The sequence below is a fragment of the Aulostomus chinensis genome, chromosome 10 (genome assembly GCF_037954235.1).
Source record: "Aulostomus chinensis isolate RoL2024-O1b breed Wild chromosome 10, RoL_Achi_v1.0, whole genome shotgun sequence".
Lineage (NCBI taxonomy): Eukaryota > Metazoa > Chordata > Actinopteri > Syngnathiformes > Aulostomidae > Aulostomus > Aulostomus chinensis.
This window is the reverse complement of record NC_141329.1, coordinates 8,706,648-8,724,869: the sequence shown is the minus strand read 5'-3', so window position 1 is coordinate 8,724,869 and position 18,222 is coordinate 8,706,648. Positions and strand designations below refer to the sequence as shown.

Sequence of the window (18,222 nt, the reverse complement as noted above, 5' to 3'; positions counted from 1 at the left end):
GGATACAAGCAAACTTCCCCACAAGCAACACTGAACACCAGCATGACACAAAAAACATAAATGCCAAATCAGCATGTACATGCAGAGCGCACAATCAATGCCAGCAAGCCAAATGTATGCAGAGCAAAGGGAGATGGTGGCAGGGGATGTGAGTCTGTGTGTAGTCAAATAGTTTAATGATCATTCTCAAATCTAAAATCTACCACCTGACTGTCACTGGGGAGGAGAGATAGCGCTTCAAAGAGTGTTTTAGAGCTTTCTAATCCAGTCCTCAGGGGCTCAAATGGATTCATTGTCCATCTGATATTCCAGTGCGAGAGGGATGATGTCCAGGCTTGGACTCTCAAGAGGATGATGCAGCCCCTAAGGTAGTGGAAAAGGATTATGGGATCTGCATGTACCTGACCCATGCAAGCTTGCAGAGGGGGTTGGGTGGGCGAGCAATGTGGGGGTTTGAACACGCACAGAGGCAACAGAAAACCCTACCTCAGCAGGATGGGGGCATTTATTTATCACCATCTTCATCTTGTCACCGCAAGATTTTCTCTTTTGGTCTTGTGTTTTTAGGTCGGCCATCTTCTTGCCTCGATTGGCTGAACAGACTCGAGCCATATCCATCTCAAACACCCTGATGACTTCCTCATCACTCTCTGATGCTGTTTGGGGCTTTTGGGCATCCGATTCATCCTCTTCCTCCATTTCCTCTCCCTCTGTTTCTCTTCCTTCGCTCTGTACACATCTCTCCAACACGTCGTCATCACTCTCAGTCAGTTTTCTCTGGCTCAGGGAGCATCTATGCAAACCCTCCTCGCTTTCACCTTCATCCTCCCTCGCCTTTTCTCGTTCACCTTCATCCTCCCTGTCCTTTTCTTGTCCTCCCTCATAATGTGCCTCTTCCTCCTTTCCCTTGCATCGATTCTGCCTTCCTTGGTACTTTTTTCTTTTCCCATCCATCTTTCTTTCTTTGTCGGTGCTGTCTTCCTCATCTGCATCACTTTTTAAGGATTCCTCCACAACTTTACTGTCAACTTCCTCAAATTCCTGTGCTTCCTCTTTTTTTTCCTTCATAACACTCCCCAAAGCCTCTAGACATTCCGTATTCTCATTTATGAGTCTAATCTCTTCCTTATGACTTTCGATGCACCATTCAACATTCTCATCCTCACTCTCGCCGCATTCTTCCTCCACTTCGTCACTTTCTACCCTCTCCTCTTTCCCAAAACCTTCACTTCCTCTCTCCTCTTCCTCTATCTCACTGCCTTCTTTGCTTTTATTACTTTTCTCATCCTGATCCTCTCCATCATCTCTCTTCTCTGTCTCCCCCTCATCATCTTCTCCCTTTTCCTTCTGAACGTCCTCATTTTCCAACACTTCTCTCTCCACCCTCTCCACACTCAACCCCTGTGCTTCTTCTTGTGCTGCAGAGTGTTCAGGTTCAGGGCTGATAACACCTGAAGCTGTTTCACTGAAATGGTTTTGGTCACCCAGCAGTGGGGACAGGCGGAGGTGGCGGCCCCTCAAAGAGTCCTTGGAGGAGGGGGATAGGAAAAACAGTGGTTCCATTCCAAACAGAGGCACAAAGGAAGGTGTGCAGAGAGACAAAGGGAAGAAGGGATGGAGGAACGCAGATAAGGGAAAGAGGAGGACAAAAACATTCTGACACCCCCCACATAGGAGGGTGATCTTGACCCAAATGACAGATGGTGCTTTTCAGGGACAAAATGAATTAATGTCATGTTAGATGACAATCAGTGCACATGAAAAATAAATCAAATAACAGAACAAACAAAAACAAACATGCATACACACATAAAGATATTCTCTTCTATTCTCAGATTTTGTGGGTTTAAATTCTACTTGTAGGGTAATACTGATGAACTACATTACATTTATTTAATTTTCATTCATTACTAAGCAATGTGCGTAAATCATTAATTTGTGTTTATTGCTTCAACATTGGTAAATGGAAACTGTGATATTCTCCACTTAGGGAAATAAACCAATCAACTGGGAGGGAGGGTGAACACTAGCATTCCTGGTTTGGATGGGGATTGCATCATGCGGTCGATAATTAGATTCAGACGGCAAAACAGTAGCAATGACAGTAGGTGGACAGTAGGACGAAGAGGAAAACACAGTGGCAGCCGTGCCCATAGGACAAATCCCAGCAGCACAGCAGCTACGTGAACACATCCTGGGTCACGGTGCAAAGGTCAGAAGGTCACAAAGATCACATGAGAGGAGGAGACGTGAAGAGAAGAATACCGTGAAATTACAGATACATAAGAAAACAAGAAAAAGTCCACCATGGTGGTAATTGACTGTAGAAATATCAAGATAATTAGGATTTCCTCATCATAACAATATATGCAAACTGATATTTACAGCTGTATCAACCAATAACATGCTCTTCTCACATCTACTTTAAAAACATTTCAGCTATGTACAACATATATTGAAGACACAATATTGTCTTATGCTGTCTCTGGTTTCAGTTTTACTGAATTACCTAAGCGAAACAAGAATGACTTAAATTTCTGTTGAGTACATTTTTATCAGTCACACAACACACACATATTTATGTGTTAAGATTACAGAAATGACAGTGAGGATAGATTTTGAATGATAGAAAGGGAGTGAGCAAGACATGTCACAAACACACAGCAACCAACCTAGAATTTTTTTCTGTGTGTGTGTGTGTGTGTGTGTGTGTGTGTGTGTGTGTGTGTACCTGTTGGGATGGTGGTTCTGGACTGTGGTCTCCAGACAAGGCAAAGTCCTGCAGTTCTGGCTCCGTCATCTCCTCTGCTGGAGATGTGCCACTACCTTTACTGTCCTAAGTTACACACGCAGGGAAAACAGTCATACCTCAAAGCAGACTGTTAAATATAGTATATAGTCGTATCAAGGATAGAAGGCATTGGCTGAATATATCAGGGAAACCTTTGCACTAAGTTAATGGATGACAGCTGTTCTCAATTTCTGTAGTCATGACACAACGTAGGATATGATTGGTTCTATTGAGAGTGAGATGTCTTGTCTACCTCATATTGCAGGCCCCCTCCGAGGGCATCAAGATCTAGCTGGAGGTTCTTTGGTAGCCTGTCTGACACACGAGCACTTGGCTAAAAGAATAAATAAATAAATAAATGTGATGTTAAATAGGACAAAATGCGTGAGCCACAGGCCCCTAAACTAATCACTGTTGTTTTGTTGTGCTCTTACCTCATTTTCTGAGATTTTGTCTTCATCATCTTCATCATCAAAGCCAGGCAGAGTGAGAGATACCTTTTCCTCCTGCCTGCTGCCTAAAACCCGTGATGCCCCACTGCTGCGAAGAGCCTTCAAAAATAAAAATAAAACCAAAGTATTTACTTTAAGTGTTAGGGGAAGAATAAGAAGTCCACTCCTATGTTTCTTCTGAGATCAAGATCATTACCCCAAAGGATGACTCAAGGGGTTCAAGCTGCCGCAAAGCTGAGGTAGATCCCCGGAGAGGACCCAGAGCAGGAGCATCCAGACCTCTGAGAGGAGCCAGGCTACCCAGCTGGGATGGCAAAGGTCCCAAAGCTGAACTTGATGTCTGGAGCCAAAGAGACACAATGAATTTTGTTTACATGATGCGTGTAAATGGATTTGTTGTTTATATGACGAGAACTATAATACATGTAAACATGTTAGTTCGACTGACATATAGCCGAAGTCCACCCTTTTCTCTCTCGGGCTAACGTGGAGGTGCTGATGCATGCTTTTATCTCCTGTCCTCTAGACTATTGTAATACCGCGCTCTCTGGTTTTTCCAAAAACACCATCTCCAACCTTCAACTTCTCTAAAACTCAGCTGCACGTGGTTTTTTTTCTCCACGTTTTTTATTATTATTATTCATTTTTTAATGTCTTAACGGTCTCGAGCCACCTTATCTATCTGACCTGCTTATAGCAGTTGCGGATCCTGAGGTCCTCTGGCACCAGCCTTTTAATCATTCCAAAAGATAGAGCAAAAACCAACAGCGAGGCTGCATTCAGTCATTACGGCCCACGTTAACGGAACAGCCTGCCGGAGAGCCTCAGGGCTACAGAGACTGTTGATGTTTTTAAAAACTAGCTCAAGACCCCCCCCCCCTTTTTTGTGCTTTTTACTGATTTCTTTTGCTCTTATTTGTTTATTATTATTACTATTATCATTTTTAATATTTTATTAGTACGTATTTATTTAATCCTTATACATTTTATACTGCTGTCTTTTTCAGATTCTCTCAAGTCCAGTTATTTATGTTGATATGTACAATTTCATTATTTTATCTCATGCCTGTTATCCTATCGTCTTTCAGGGCGTCTTAGCTCCTCGTGTTTGCTCATCGATATTTGAAGTGTTTAGTGTTTCAATTTTGTTGTTATATGTTTTTAATTTGTGAAGCGCTTTGTGCTACATTTTTGTATGTATGAAAAGTGCTATATGAATACAGCTTGAGACATCAAACTTTTTGGAAGTCAGACAAACATTGGGATCAATTTATTCCAGCATGGCTGAAGCGGAATGAAAAGTACATACGGCTGCTTGAGGCTGCAAAATTCTGTAAATTTAAATTGAGTTTAGGTAGCCGGATCTTATGTCCGACAATGCTTTTTCCCCCTTCAAGTAGCCTGTAATTGTTTTTAATTCAATATTTGGCCAGCTAAAGTGGTTAATAATTAGTCTGGAGACCAGTTTTAATACCTTTGATACTATGGGAAAGATATCGATGGGTCTGTGGTTGGAGGTCAGGTGAAGGACACTACTTTACAATATAGGGGCAACAACAGCCGGCTTCCATGAGCAACCTCCCTTGACTGTGGGGAATATTTTGTGTTTACTTCATTTAAATATGTAACATGCAAGCATGCAAAAAAAGTTTTTTTTTTTTTTAAATACAACTATAACGAACCTTTCGATTCATTCAGATGATTTTAACATCTCATTGAGGCTGAAATAGTCAAAAACATTTCTTGACATCTCTATTTTAGTACATTTACGACAATCAAAACATAAATAACAAGCACTCACTCCGGGAGTTTTGCAGGGCTCCTTCTTCTTTTTCTCTTTTTTCTCCTTTTTTTCTTTCTTCTTTTTCTTCTCCTTCTTCACCCCTGACACTCCAGCAGCAACAGTGTGCTGGGTGCGTTCACGCTCCTCAGCCACCAGGCGGCGGTAGTGCTCATCGCAGGGATGATCCCAGGTTGACTGACCGGTGGAGAAGTTAAAATAATAGATGTCCCCTGTCACGTCCTGGCTGCAGGGAGAGGGAAGGAGAGGGTGGTCACCTCAGTAGAGTTTGTTTCAGTACTGAAAATGTCCACTTAAGGTCTGGATTTGTTGTAAGAGGGGGGTTGAAATGCCCTTTCACCTCTTGATGTCAAAAGCAGACCTCAACCCTTGATGAGTTGCGAGGAAACAAGCACTCCTTTGCTACATTACTGTCAAATACACTCCAGCTTTTATATTTTATCCCTCAATGATGATCATTGACACTATTCACGACAACAACAACTTTCCTCTCCCATCAACAGTTAAAAAAATCCTAATTTTCCTTACCAAGGCTTCCACTCAGGAGGCAGGGGGGCAACAATACCCTCCCGGGCCAGCCACATAAGCTCCGGCTCAGTATCGGGATCAATGCCAATCTCCTTCGCATACTCCTTGATCTCTGGTGAGGGGAAATGAGGAGAGTTTGAACTGACAGAATATTGGATGGCATCTAGAACCATGCCATGTTTTAGACTTGTAGATTCATCAAGGTCCAACAAGCATGGCAGAACTATTAGTCTAAAAGGCTGGTGTGACGCCTGTTAACCTTGTTCAGATGGTATATCATTTTCATCATAGTCCTCTTCAAGGATCAGCTGGTCTCCTATGCGCGCAGCTGCAATCATATTTACTGGAGAAACAAAACAGAAATGCAATCAAGATAACTGAAAAAATATGCCCACATCTACTGCCTTCCTCGTAAAATAGCAAAAAGTCCCGTCTCTTTTCTTGGACGTGTACAATGAGTGTTGTTTTCAGAGAGAATACAGGTTTATCCTGTCATTAATCACGTAACCTTTAAGTATAACAAAACTACTGCTTATTTTAACAACGAAAAACGAGGAATTATAAGTCAGCAGGTTCCTTTCTCAGCTTCGCTGCAACCGTTTAATAGTAAAGCGACATGAAAGCGTAAAAAGGACAGCAAGGAAAAGGACGAGCTAATTATGCTAACATCTCAGCTACATTGACTATAAGCTACTTAAGCTTAGCGTTAGCTTAGACAGCTAATGAATTTAAAAGCTTATTCGTGATTAAAAATGTACCTCCCAAACTTTCTCAATAGCCTTTATATCGACATATCATATCGATTATGTTTCAATTCTCTGCCGGAGACATTATCGACGCAGAGAAGTGAAGGATGTGAATGTTTATCCTTCGGACCATGGATACAGGAAGCCTGCTTCTTTTCTTCTTCTTCCGATAGTTTCCCGGAAGGAACAGGTAATACTGCCCCCTACCGTGTCTAGGATTAAAATCTTCCATCCATCCATCCATTTTCTTCCGCTTACTTCTATTTAGGGTCGCGCCAGGGGTGGGGGGCTGGAGCCTATCAAATCCATCGCAGGACCAACACATAGAGACAGACAACCATTCACACTCACAGTCACACCGACGGTCAATTTAGAGTATCAATCAGCCTCGTCCTCTCTTGATGTCTTTGGACGGTGGGAACAGCGAGAACATGCAAACTCCACACAGGAAGATTCCGTGCCCGAGCCGGGACTTGAAGGGATAGTCTTTTTCTTCAGAATTTTTTTGGGGGAAAATGTATGGAATAAATATGGTGTTGATATTTTATACGTTTTCAAGTAGCACAAGCGGATTGCCAAAGGGAAGAGCATCTCGAAGTCAGTTGAGAAATGATTTAGAATAATTTACTGAGAAAGTGCTGTAAGAAGTAATTCATGAATGGAATGCCATTAGTAATTACACTGAAATAATTATAAAAATAACAGCACAATAAAACTAAACATAACTAAAAGTGCAATAAGAATTACTCAATACATTAACCCTTTGTACTTGCCAATTATCAGCAAAAAAAAGAACTACCTTGAACGATGTGTAAATCATTCATCTTCTAATAAATTACCATTTTAAAAGAAAGGGTTAAAAAGGGATATTTAATATTACACACCTGTACACTTATGAATGCACTTATGTAGGCTTGACCAGAAGCTTACATGTTGCCATGGCACCAAAACATGTTTGTGGCACTTTCCTAGTGGGACAGAGGACAGAAACAGTCCTTGAAGAGGACTACGATGAAAAAAACAAAATCTTATTTCTTGTCTTATTTTTTAATCATTTAAAAAAAAATTGCAGACAGTAACGCAAATGTTTGGTGTCAGTTAAGTAGTGCAAAAAAAAAATCCAAGAAAGAGATTTCTAAAGAAATAAAATGATGGGTCAATACATTTTATTTATGTGTTGCCAGAATATCAAGAATATTCAATAACAGACTTGCAATGTTGGTTATAACTAGAATTTTGAGTACAGAGCACTGAAAATATATACAGCAGGTACTTCTGCACCAGACACATAATACAGATATATATTTTCCTGCATTTTACTGTTTCTTTTTAAAGATTGAATTAATCTTTTTTCATAGTTTCAATGTCTTTTTATTATTTATTTATTGTACAGTGTTTTTGATATGTGAGGCTTGTGTTTTTCTGTTACTTAGTGTTTTTAAACTTTGTCTTACAGCCATGACAAAAGATGAATTTCTGTTTTTTTTCTATTTGGAACAGACAATAAGGTTTATCTTTATCTTTTATCTTCATCTGTCTGCGTGACCTAGAGACTATAAGTCAGTTTCAGACATTATTAGATGGGACAAAAGAGACACCCTCAAGAACACATTTCCTGTACGATTAGTTTGTCATGAAAACCACCCCCCACAAAACTCTGTCTCTGAACATCGAGGCATCAAACACTGCTGTGAGTAGAGTTATTGCTTAGAGACGGCTGCTGGTAAACTAAAACGTCCCCAATGGAGATCAAACACAAGTCTATATATACACACACTACCAGTCAAAAGTTTGGACACAATTCTCATTTAATGTTTTTCTTTATTTTTACTACTTTCTACAATGTAGATACACACTGAAGACATCAAATATCTGAAAGCGAGATATATGGAATTATGTAGCAAAGAAAAAATGTTAAATAATTAAATGTTTTATATTTTATATTCCTCAAAGTGCTTAGCTTTGTTGGCAGCGCTGCAAACCCTTGTCCTTCTCTCAGTGAGCTTCATGATGTCCCCTGAAATGGTTTTCACTTCTCAGGTTTGCCTTGTCAGGGTTCATTTGTGGAATTTCTTGCCTTCTTAATGGGGTTGGGACCATCAGTTGTGTTGTACAGAAGTCAGGTTGGTACACAGCTGGCAGCCCTATTTGACAACTGTTAGAATTCATGTTATGTTTTGTTATGTTATGTTATGTTATTCCCAAAACTTTGAATGTGTCTCCAAGTGCAGTCGCAAAAACCATCAAGCGCTACAACAAAGCTGGGTCACATGAGGACCGTTTTCCGAAAGGAAGAGTCTCCCCTGCCGCTGAGGATGAGTTCATCCGAGTCACCAGCCTGAGAAATCACAAGTTAGCAGCACCTCAGATTAGAGGTCAGATAAAGGCCATGCAGAGTGCTGGTAGCAGACACATCTCTACATCAACTGTTCAGAGGAGACGGCGCCAATCAGGCCTTGATGGTCGAATAGCTGCTGAACCACTGAACCAGCATGGCTGCCACAGCCTCCTGCAGTGACAGTCCATCCCATCCAGTTCGCATTTAGTTGGACCATCATTTATGTTTCAACAGGACAATGACCCCAAACACACCTCCTGGCTGTGTAAGGGCTGTTTGACCAAGAGGTAGAGTGATGGAGTGCTGCACCTGATGACCTGGCCTCCATAGTCACCTGACCTGAACACAATCCAGATGGTTTGGGATGAGATGGACCGTAGGGTGAAGGCAAAAGGGCCAACAAGTGCTCAGCATATCTGGTAACTCCTTCAAGACTGTTGGAAAACCATTTCAGGTGACGACCTCATGAGGCTCATCGAGAGAGCGCCAAAAGTGTGCAAAGCAGTTATCACAGCAAAGGGTGGCTATTTTGAAAAATCTAAAATATGAAACCTTTTTTGAGTTATTTCACACTTTTTTGTTCACTACATAATTCTATATGTGTTCATTCATAGTTTTGATGCCTTCAGTGAGAATCTACAATGTAAATAGTCAGGAAAAGAACGAAAAACCATTAAATAAGAAGGTGTGTCCTTTGACTGGTAGTGTATATGGAATAGTAACATTATGTAACATGGTCAGCTCTTGCCGAATAACATTTGTAGTTTCTAAAGTCGTGAGGGATCCATATTTTCTCAGAGTGCATTTGAACCTGCCACCCCATGCAATGTTACATGGTTTCAACCGTATGCACTGTATATGTATAAAAGAGGATGCAACAATTGAAATTACATGAAGTTTACAGTGCACCTGCTGTGGTTTGATTGGCACTCACTAGGGGGAGGGGGGTCTGATATTCTGAGGTGATGTAATTTTTCTGTCAGGCTGTGTGTGGGGGGGGGGGGGGGGGTTTGACATGCATGCAAAGGAAGAAAAGCTTGTGATACTTGTATAGCATCTGGACAAAGGTAAAATGATTTTAGCATCCAAATATACATATATAAGGTGCAGGAGAAGAATAATGAGCGCGCGTGTGTGTGTGTGTGCATATGCCAGGTGTTAGCTCTAGGTCACAGGTTGTTGTGGCTTCTCTTCAAACAGGAAGCAGCAGTGCTGTATTGTGGAATCATCTCTTTGCTCTCGCTGCTGTGCTGAAGAGGGAATGTAGTCTTCTGCACACACACAGATGAGGGAAACAAGGAACAGGGAATTTAAATATTCATATGAACACACACATACTTGTTTTCATGGGTTTACCATACCAGATGGAGCTGCTCTTCACGTCTCCCCAAGCAACAATCGAGTAGCTTGCTTGTAAACGGAATGATCAATCATTTAAACTAATGTAAAGCTGGAAGTGACTTCATCTTCACATTACCATTCAGCCTTTTAGCATTTCTTCAAATGTCCATAATCCCACATACCTAGTTACAGGAAGTGATGACGCTGATTACTGCCAGCAGTATCAGACTGTAAAACTACAACTAAACAAGTATATAAAAATATTATGAGTAGAGAATGCATTTTTTTTTATTAGTATTCAATGCAGAAAGTTTCCTTGTTAATCTTAATTTCATTTTGTTATTGAATGAACTGCTGCCATTGCCTGTATGTCGCCTGTATCTCATGTTCACATCTCCCTGAAGCAGCGTTAGGGTGAGAGAATATTTCTTTGCATCATTAAATCGTCATTTATTTTGTGTATAAAGTCTTAATTCGACCATCACTTTTCAAAAATCAATGGTATTTCGAATTAACAGGAAGGATATATAGCACGAAGAATTTCTAAACTTATAAATTAATTCCTTTCTTTTCAGCCTCCCCCTTAGAATCAACAAAGTCTGCAAAAAACAAACCAATCAAATTCACTTCCTACTCTCTCCCACACATAGACGGATGCTTACATAGACACTCAGTAATTTGATAGCAGGAACACGGCAGCTCTTTATCTTGAGGTCAGTGCTTTCTTTTAAAACCTATTTTTCATTTGATATTGCTTTTGCTAATTCAATTTAACTCAGCATGTACCTCGCCATCGAGCCCCTAAATACGCTTGGCATCAGTTATCTGTTACAATAAGTAGAGTAAACATGTCGCCCTTCCTGTTCTCAGGCTCGCACAGTGATGTAAGCATCTCCATCTGTCTTCATCAGTACTCAGAGAAGTAGAAACACAATGAAATGCCAGTTAGCTTTGCCTGCGTGTTTGGTGCTGCTTTGGGGACAAACTGGTGAGCTTTAATCACGACATCCCGCTTTTAAACTTTCAAATATCATCTAATGTCGGTTGGGGTATGTGTTTTCATGTTTCACTAAAGACGGTGTTGCCTTGTTTCTTTTTCAATCCCCTCCGCAGCGTTCATCAGTTGTCAAGGTAAGTTTTAAGGTTATGAGAGTAAAAGTATACATACATCCATCTTGATGAAAGCATGCCTGAGGAAAACATTTTCACACACCAGAACCTCAACAACATCTTCTGTTACTTAAATGTGTTTAATTCCCTCCACAGAAAGTGATATAAATGTGACGGCTGTCACTGGGGGCTTTGAAGTTACTTGCAAAAATGGAGAGAAAATTATGAAAAATGGTGAGAGCAATGTTAAACCTCTACTGGAATACAAAGATGAGAACTCTGGGGAGTACCAGTGTTCACCTGATGGACCAAAAATCTTTGTGAAATTTCGAAGTAAGTGCCACAACAAAAGTTGTCCCTTACATGTTGTGCTTTAGACTTAGCAATGGCATTGTAACAGCAGAACATGTCAAAATGTCACTCAGTCAAGACATCTGTGTGTGTGTGTGTGTGTGTGTGTGTGTGTGTGTGTGTGTGTGTGTGTGTCCAGCCTGTGACAACTGTATAGAGCTTGACTGGGCTGCGATATTAGGCCTCGCTGTTGGAGACGTGGTGGCTACAATTGTGATTGGAGTGGCTGTCTACCTGATAGCATCTCAGGCGCGGATCGGCCCAACAACCTCTGAGAAGAAAAGTAAATCTATCAGTTTGACTGATATCAAATACAGAGTACAGAATACAGAGAAAAGAAAAAAAATATGCACATTTGTTCAGAAGTCATTCCCACATTTATGAAAATTCTGTACCTCCTGAATGTTTCAGGGCTGGAAATATTCAAGCACTGCTGTGTACCTCCAAGTTGTTGCTAAGCTAGCAGTGCTAACATTAATGTCTTCAGCTGATGCATTGTCATTTAACCATATTCAAGCAAGAAACATCTTGAGTGCTAAAGTAAGGGGAACCTTGGGGTGGGTTGGGGGGGTCCATTTGCCTACTGGGTGCATATACCCCAGAGGACCCACCAACAATGCTGCTGTGACTCTGATTGTCTTGTACTTGGTGAAGTATGGATGGCGATGGATGAAAGTCAAAGCCAGTCAGGAAGGGTCACAGATTAGTGGGAAAAACATGAAGCACATGCTTATTTTGAATCGAGGAGTTTGTGAGGATACTACAGGTTGTTTTTTTGAACGCTGTAGCAGGATCTATTTTCTGTGTTTACAAGATCGAAATTCAAAGGACAGCGACAGAATACGTATTTAAGAGTCCCAAAATACTTCTGCCCCAACATTTTAGCAGCATTTTCAATAAATTAAACATATTCAAGAGCTCTGAATGACCTACTCTCATAGTTTTTTTTCATCTTGTCAACTTTCCCAGCTTCTGTATTGTAATATTATTAATTTCTCTGCAGGCTCTGATAGACAACAGCTCGTTCCAAATGTAAAAAGAAACCGAGTCCCAAATGACGATTACCAGGAGGTAGGCTGAAATGTGAAGCTCTCATTTGTTATGAATCTATTTCAAATTGAAATGTTATAACACATTCTCTGTGTGTCTCTGCACTTTCTTCTATCCCTCCTTCAGCTCATGAGACGCAACGATCAGAGAGAAGCCTATGATGTTCTCTCCAACAGAAGATAGACGGGTGGTGGTCTGCTGTCTGGCATCCCGGCTAGATTTAAATACTCTGATTCTAGTAACATGGGAATTTTTTTTTCTTATGTGTAGTTTGGTGATAAATGTTGCTCATGTTCTTCTTCTGCTGCTTAGGATCACTTGTTATTAATTGCCTGTGTTCACTGTTCTAACAGATCAGTTGTTCAGACTTGTTTCTGTCTTTCATATCTCTCTCTGCTTATCAGTTGTATTTCTGTTAACATTTTTGATGGAATTCAATTTCCATTTATTATGCACACACACACATTTTTTTTGGTCATAGTTACACCACTTGGTAAAATGACTTATTATAATAAAGGTTAAATCTTGACAAATAAAACTGGCATCTTCACATTGTCCTTCACAGGTATTTTCTGTGGTAGAAAAGTATAAAATTATTCAATATTGCAATATTGTGGAATATAATCTTCTCTCTCTCTCTATCCATCATCTATCTGTATACACACACATACATATATATATGAATATATATATATATATATATATAAATATATATATATATATATAGATACATACATACATACATACATACATATATGCCCTTCCAAATCCAAGACAGTTTTAAATAAAAAATGAATGTAACATTAAAATGAACAAAGATGATCCCTTGCGGCAGGTATGCACACACCCATGCACAAATGCAAGTACGCACACACAGATTATTTGTTTTGTGCTAACAAAGTGTAGGTTTGATGCAAAATGTATTCATTATCGTAGAGATGATTAATACTTTTATTTGACCTAAAGTGTCCTTGAATGTCATGACAGGTCCCTTAAAAAAAAGTATCTTTATTATTATATTTACCTCTTCTGCTTTCTTTCCTGAGTAAATCATTTGAATAAATACTTCTGCCTTCTGTCCCCCACAAGAAAGAAAGGGATGCCAAAATGTAGACACTATAATAAACAGTCCCACATTTTAGCAGTTTATCATTTTCAACAAAGAAATGTATTTGATAATGATTGTATTGGGTCAGATTTCTTTGGCTGGTGGCTTCTGTGTTTCATGACCTTTTCAGAAGTGATGTGTTTAAGGCGTGAGCAGCATTGGGATGCACACAATTGTTTTTTTAATCTCCCCAGTGTGGGATAAATAAAGAATTGTTTTTATTATTAAAATCATAAAGGTGTATAAAGTGTAATGGTATAGTAACACAGGAGATGATCACCACCGGTTTGGAAAGGATGCAAACCCACAAGCTGCTGTAACAAAACTGAAGCTACACTTTTGAATCGAAGGTGCGGAAGAGAAGACAGATGAAACACACACACACACACACACACACACACACACACACACACACACACACACACACAGATGTATAACTGTGGTGTAGGAGTGGTTTGACTTCAGAAAGCCAGAAAGAAGTGCGCACGTTTACAGCTCAAAAATACAGCTGATGTCGATGAAGATAAGCGAAGAATGAGTGTGGGAGTGTTTCTACTGAACAGATACAAGTCACACACCTTCATAGAATTGTTGTCATTAATGTTATCTGGCATCACGTTTCCATCAGTGCTCACACACTATCTGGAAAAGCACATGGAAAAATGTTTCAAAGAAACATCGCTCACTTAAGAGCGACTCAAGTGATGAAGACATACAAACGTTTGCCTGCGTGCGGCTACGCTACGGATGTGAGCTGTGGCTTCACCATCATGTGGTGTTTCATCAGTAGACGTATCGCAGCGTTTCCAAGAGTGAGAGAAGAAGAAACCAAATAACTGAGGTTCATTTATCATAAACACATATTTGGTCCATTAACATGATGAGTAATTAAAAAAACAGCTTAAAAAAAAAAGCAGTAAACAAATTTGCAAATCACGAAAAGACATTTCTTCAGTAATCGACCTGCCTTTTTCTACATTGTGAAAAGTTGACATACACGCATGTATATAAGCATCTTTTCTTGTAAAAACATAACAAAACAAAAAATGTACAATCCATTGAATATGATGACACCTTTGTAAATTAGCCTGTACTTTCTATTATTCACAAAAAATGATCATTTTACAGGGTGAGGCCAAATGAGATGACAACAACAAATACTCCTTTTCTAAGGTGGGTGATTTCCACCTTCACACCAAGATGATGGAGGAATAGATTTGCTCATATGTGAACATGATCTACCTGCTGATCCTGCTGATCCAAAAGAGCTAAAACAACATTTTGGTGTTTCTGGGAGCATGTTTTATGTCCTTATATGACCTTTGTGATTGTCCATCTCCATCCGTGAGGTAAACAAAGACGTGACCCGATGGCTTGTCTCTATCTGGTCCTCTTGACAATTGAATAGGGGTCGTCGAGCATTCGAGGGTTCAATTGCTGTCAAAACATTGATATTGTTAGGTGAACCACAGAGTTGTGCAACATTTTAAATGTGCAAAAGATTGGATGGTTAATTATGCATTAATTACATTCTCACTGTCTTATTTGGCGGCTATAGAATCGAATTGATTTTCTGATTCTCTTCATTTGTGTTCAGTAAATTAGTCTTGTTGATTTTGCCTTTAAGGGTGCTATTTGACAGATTTGACCTAAATATTTTTTTTCTTTTCCTTTTAATTTATTGTAATGAGGTCATGTTATCTTGTTGTATTGTATTTTATTTGCTTGTATTAAAAGAAAAGAAGGATATTTGGTCAGACGTTGCATTCATCGGTGCCACGCGCCAAATGCTCCAAATGTTGAACTACTCCCAGGATGTTCTTTTTGTTGTTTCTGTTCTTTTTTAATGAACTGTTTACTAAAAGAAAAATAAGTTAGGAGTTCTTGAAGTTTAAAAAAAGAAATCAATTTATCTGAATGCATCCAATGCATCTTTAAAATGTAGGCAATGCACATTGCATCCTTGGTACAGAGTTCAGCTCAGCTGCACAGTACCCACCTCATAGTCAGGAGACGGAGTGGGTGGCCCACGGCCTCCTGAATGAGCAGCAGCTGGAAGACATTAACAGAAATTACATTATGGTTTGCTTTGTCAACGGCTGCTACCTTGACATCAGTGTATTCCCACCTTTGGAAGAGCGAGATTCAGATGAGCTTTTCTTCTTGGTGCACTTGTAGGTCATTACCATCACAAACGCTGTCAGGATAATGTCTGCAACAATGACCACCCCAAAAACCTTTGCGTTCAGCTCGTAACAGTTTGCACAGACTGGAGGATGAAGAACAGTGGTGGAAAAACTGAGATAATATACGAATATATGCAAGTAGCAAAGATACCGCACGTGAGAAACATAAGAGTTGTACTCACTCTTTCCTTCTATGTAGAAATAATATTTAACAGGCTCCTCATTGCCATTGTATTGACAGTGGTAAAGGCCTTTGCTCTGGCTGTCATATGAGACAGAATAAGCTTCCATGTCTTTTTGTATTTCTTTTCCATTCTTGAACCATGTCCCTTTTTCTGGACAGAGCATTGTGAAGTCTGTCCTCCAGAACGACACTCCACCTGCAAACAGAGTCAGATTCAGTTTGAACTTATTTCAGTACAATCCTCCAGAGGAGGTCCCAAGCCAAAATGAGGAATGATTTAATATCAGTTTCACAATCATTAAAACCATAAGAAATCTGCATGCCTAGAAAGATGTAAAGATGTTGAAATACAAATCACATATTAGAAATATTGTATAGAGTACAGTGAGTCATTTAAAAAAATAGATTTGGTACTGTTATTTATTTGTTTGCTTTCCTGGACAAATTCTTGGAAATTTATTCATTTTTTAATTACAACATTTCAGACATTTTTCTTGGCGTTTTCCAATGTTTCTGGAATTAAATAGAGCCATTTTTGGGGGGCAAAATGGTAATTAGAAAATGACCAAAAATACACTCCACAACTAAAGAATTGGCCACAACGCCAAAAAAAATCTATCTATCTATCTATCTATCTATCTATCTATCTATCTATCTATCTATCTATCTATCTACATATATAAAACAATATATAAAAATATATTAAAAAATAGATTACTCAGATTACTGATGCTGGATAACATTACTTGTGTTACGATGTTTTTGCAAGGCGTTTGAATATCAACCGATATTATATCAGGGTCCACATTGAACAGAATCACTTTCACAACTTCCATAAAATTATAAAGTTTAAGAACCTGTGATGTAGATCTGATATCGCACGTGACGGTTCAAATAAGAATCCATAAAAAAAATAATGCCACTTTTTTTTTTTTCTAAGCTACATAGTTAAAGCAGATGCATTACTAAAACAACGGGAAATTGAAGATCCCTAAAATTATAACCGCGCAGTGTCTATCAGATTTCTTTGAAAATGGGTTCGTTGCAAATAAGGTGTACTGAAACGTAATGCCTTTAAAATGCAATGTGAACATATTTACCTGCACCAGCCTTCGCGGTACCAATCATCAGGACAAGGATGGCGAGCAAAGCCTTCAGATCCATGCGGCTCATGTTGAGATGATGAATATGATTTATGTGCTCTATTTGTTTCTAAGTGACAGACTCGTTTTCTGACTGGAATCGCTACATCAAGCTATCCGCTCAGTAAGACAAAAAGATCTAACGCACTAACACACACGCGCACACGCACGGACGCGGATGTGGAGGGGAGGGGGGGGGGGGCAAACACAGGAAGTGCTTGTTTCGTACTGAACGACGCAGATTTTCCGCGGTGACTGCTGTCTGTAGTTTGTTTCGGTACAATCACCATCAAACTCGTATTTTCTCTCTTTGAAAACGCGTTTGGAATTTCTTCTTGTACTTTTTGTACTTTTTTCTCTATCGTTCCAATTGTTGCATCACAGTTTGAAGCTATACAACACAGCTGATCTGACGGATACGCTGCCTTCTTTAACAGTGATTACACTTCTCATTGTGCACGTTTTTATAAAAAAAAAATACTAAAAATAATGATAAATTTAAGAGCTTCCATATGATCGATCAAATATGACACACTGACAGACACACATTCCCATTACTTTAAGTCAGCCCTCACGTGCGTTTATAGTTTTCACTCATGACTTTTTAGAATTAGCAAGTACAGATCAGTTACAGTCATTCAGGAAGGTCATACATTCGCCAATGAAGTTATTGAAAAAGACAAGAAGTTATCTATAACTTCGGGTGATAATAAAAAGTTTTAATCTAAGAATTATATATTAATAGGTGTTAATGTATATAGAACCTGTGTATTTAAACAATAACCTGCTAATAAGTAGAGTTTTGCTCCGCTGAAACAGATTAAAACAGTCAAGCTGCAGGACCTACAAACATGGAGGGAGAAAAAAAAACGATACTGTTACTTTTTTACAGTCACACAGTCCTAAGGAAATATTTTGACATGGTAAAAAGTTCAACCGTGGACTGATCTAAGGGGACAAAGGAGTGGAAGACTGGTGGACTGGAGTTCATCAAAGTGCGGTTCTGCCCCCAAGTGGCTCAAACTAGAGGCTCAAACTAGAAACCAGTCAGGCTCACCGCCACGGTGCGCAAAGAAAAATCTCATTGTCGCTGA

At 39.5% G+C, this 18,222-nt stretch overlaps 3 protein-coding genes across 5 annotated transcripts in view; 1 reads left to right on the top strand and 2 right to left on the bottom strand.

The window, feature by feature from the left end:
- The window catches only part of cep164 (centrosomal protein 164), a 34,137-nt gene extending 27,645 nt beyond the window's left edge, over nucleotides 1–6,492 (bottom strand). For 2 of the 3 annotated variants that reach the window (XM_086215882.1, XM_086215883.1), the window contains exons 1-9: nucleotides 6,331–6,492; nucleotides 5,832–5,915; nucleotides 5,573–5,684; nucleotides 5,045–5,270; nucleotides 3,440–3,583; nucleotides 3,226–3,342; nucleotides 3,045–3,125; nucleotides 2,732–2,836; nucleotides 487–1,527 (exon numbers count right to left, since the gene is read on the bottom strand). In XM_086215882.1, coding sequence (XP_086072008.1) covers nucleotides 487–1,527; nucleotides 2,732–2,836; nucleotides 3,045–3,125; nucleotides 3,226–3,342; nucleotides 3,440–3,583; nucleotides 5,045–5,270; nucleotides 5,573–5,684; nucleotides 5,832–5,910 — 1,905 coding nt within the window. In that variant the 5' untranslated portion in view covers nucleotides 5,911–5,915; nucleotides 6,331–6,492. The remainder of the gene's footprint in view (nucleotides 1–486; nucleotides 1,528–2,731; nucleotides 2,837–3,044; nucleotides 3,126–3,225; nucleotides 3,343–3,439; nucleotides 3,584–5,044; nucleotides 5,271–5,572; nucleotides 5,685–5,831; nucleotides 5,916–6,330) is intronic. The other variant, XM_086215884.1, reaches the window with a different exon arrangement.
- Nucleotides 6,493–10,642: 4,150 nt separating this feature from the next.
- LOC147254287 (T-cell surface glycoprotein CD3 gamma chain) lies at nucleotides 10,643–13,167 on the top strand. The gene is made up of 7 exons (XM_086215103.1): nucleotides 10,643–10,710; nucleotides 10,868–10,985; nucleotides 11,111–11,128; nucleotides 11,264–11,440; nucleotides 11,598–11,741; nucleotides 12,462–12,529; nucleotides 12,635–13,167. The coding sequence occupies exons 2-7, from the start codon at nucleotides 10,931–10,933 to the stop codon at nucleotides 12,689–12,691; spliced, it is 519 nt and encodes a 172-aa protein (XP_086071229.1). The 5' UTR covers nucleotides 10,643–10,710; nucleotides 10,868–10,930; the 3' UTR covers nucleotides 12,692–13,167.
- On the bottom strand, nucleotides 12,651–17,313 carry LOC147254286 (T-cell surface glycoprotein CD3 epsilon chain-like). Its single transcript, XM_086215102.1, has 5 exons — nucleotides 17,087–17,313; nucleotides 15,985–16,182; nucleotides 15,745–15,885; nucleotides 15,616–15,668; nucleotides 12,651–15,053 (listed from the first exon to the last, which is right to left on the bottom strand). Exons 1-5 carry the CDS (start codon nucleotides 17,157–17,159, stop codon nucleotides 14,997–14,999), a joined length of 522 nt encoding a protein of 173 aa, XP_086071228.1. The 5' UTR covers nucleotides 17,160–17,313; the 3' UTR covers nucleotides 12,651–14,996.
- Nucleotides 17,314–18,222: the final 909 nt, after the last annotated feature.

Excerpts from the sequence above, each read along its gene's own strand:
- LOC147254287 (XM_086215103.1), top strand. The coding sequence starts at position 10,931 with ATGAAATGCCAGTTAGCTTTGCCTGCGTGTTTGGTGCTGCTTTGGGGA. Across the intron at positions 11,441-11,597 it reads AATCTTTGTGAAATTTCGAA|CCTGTGACAACTGTATAGAG; the intron begins GTAAGTGCCACA and ends GTGTGTGTCCAG. Across the intron at positions 11,742-12,461 it reads AACAACCTCTGAGAAGAAAA|GCTCTGATAGACAACAGCTC; the intron begins GTAAATCTATCA and ends ATTTCTCTGCAG.
- LOC147254286 (XM_086215102.1), bottom strand. The coding sequence starts at position 17,159 with ATGAGCCGCATGGATCTGAAGGCTTTGCTCGCCATCCTTGTCCTGATG. Across the intron at positions 15,886-15,984 it reads TTTCTACATAGAAGGAAAGA|TCTGTGCAAACTGTTACGAG; the intron begins GTGAGTACAACT and ends TTCATCCTCCAG. Across the intron at positions 15,054-15,615 it reads CTCCGTCTCCTGACTATGAG|CAATTGAACCCTCGAATGCT; the intron begins GTGGGTACTGTG and ends ATGTTTTGACAG.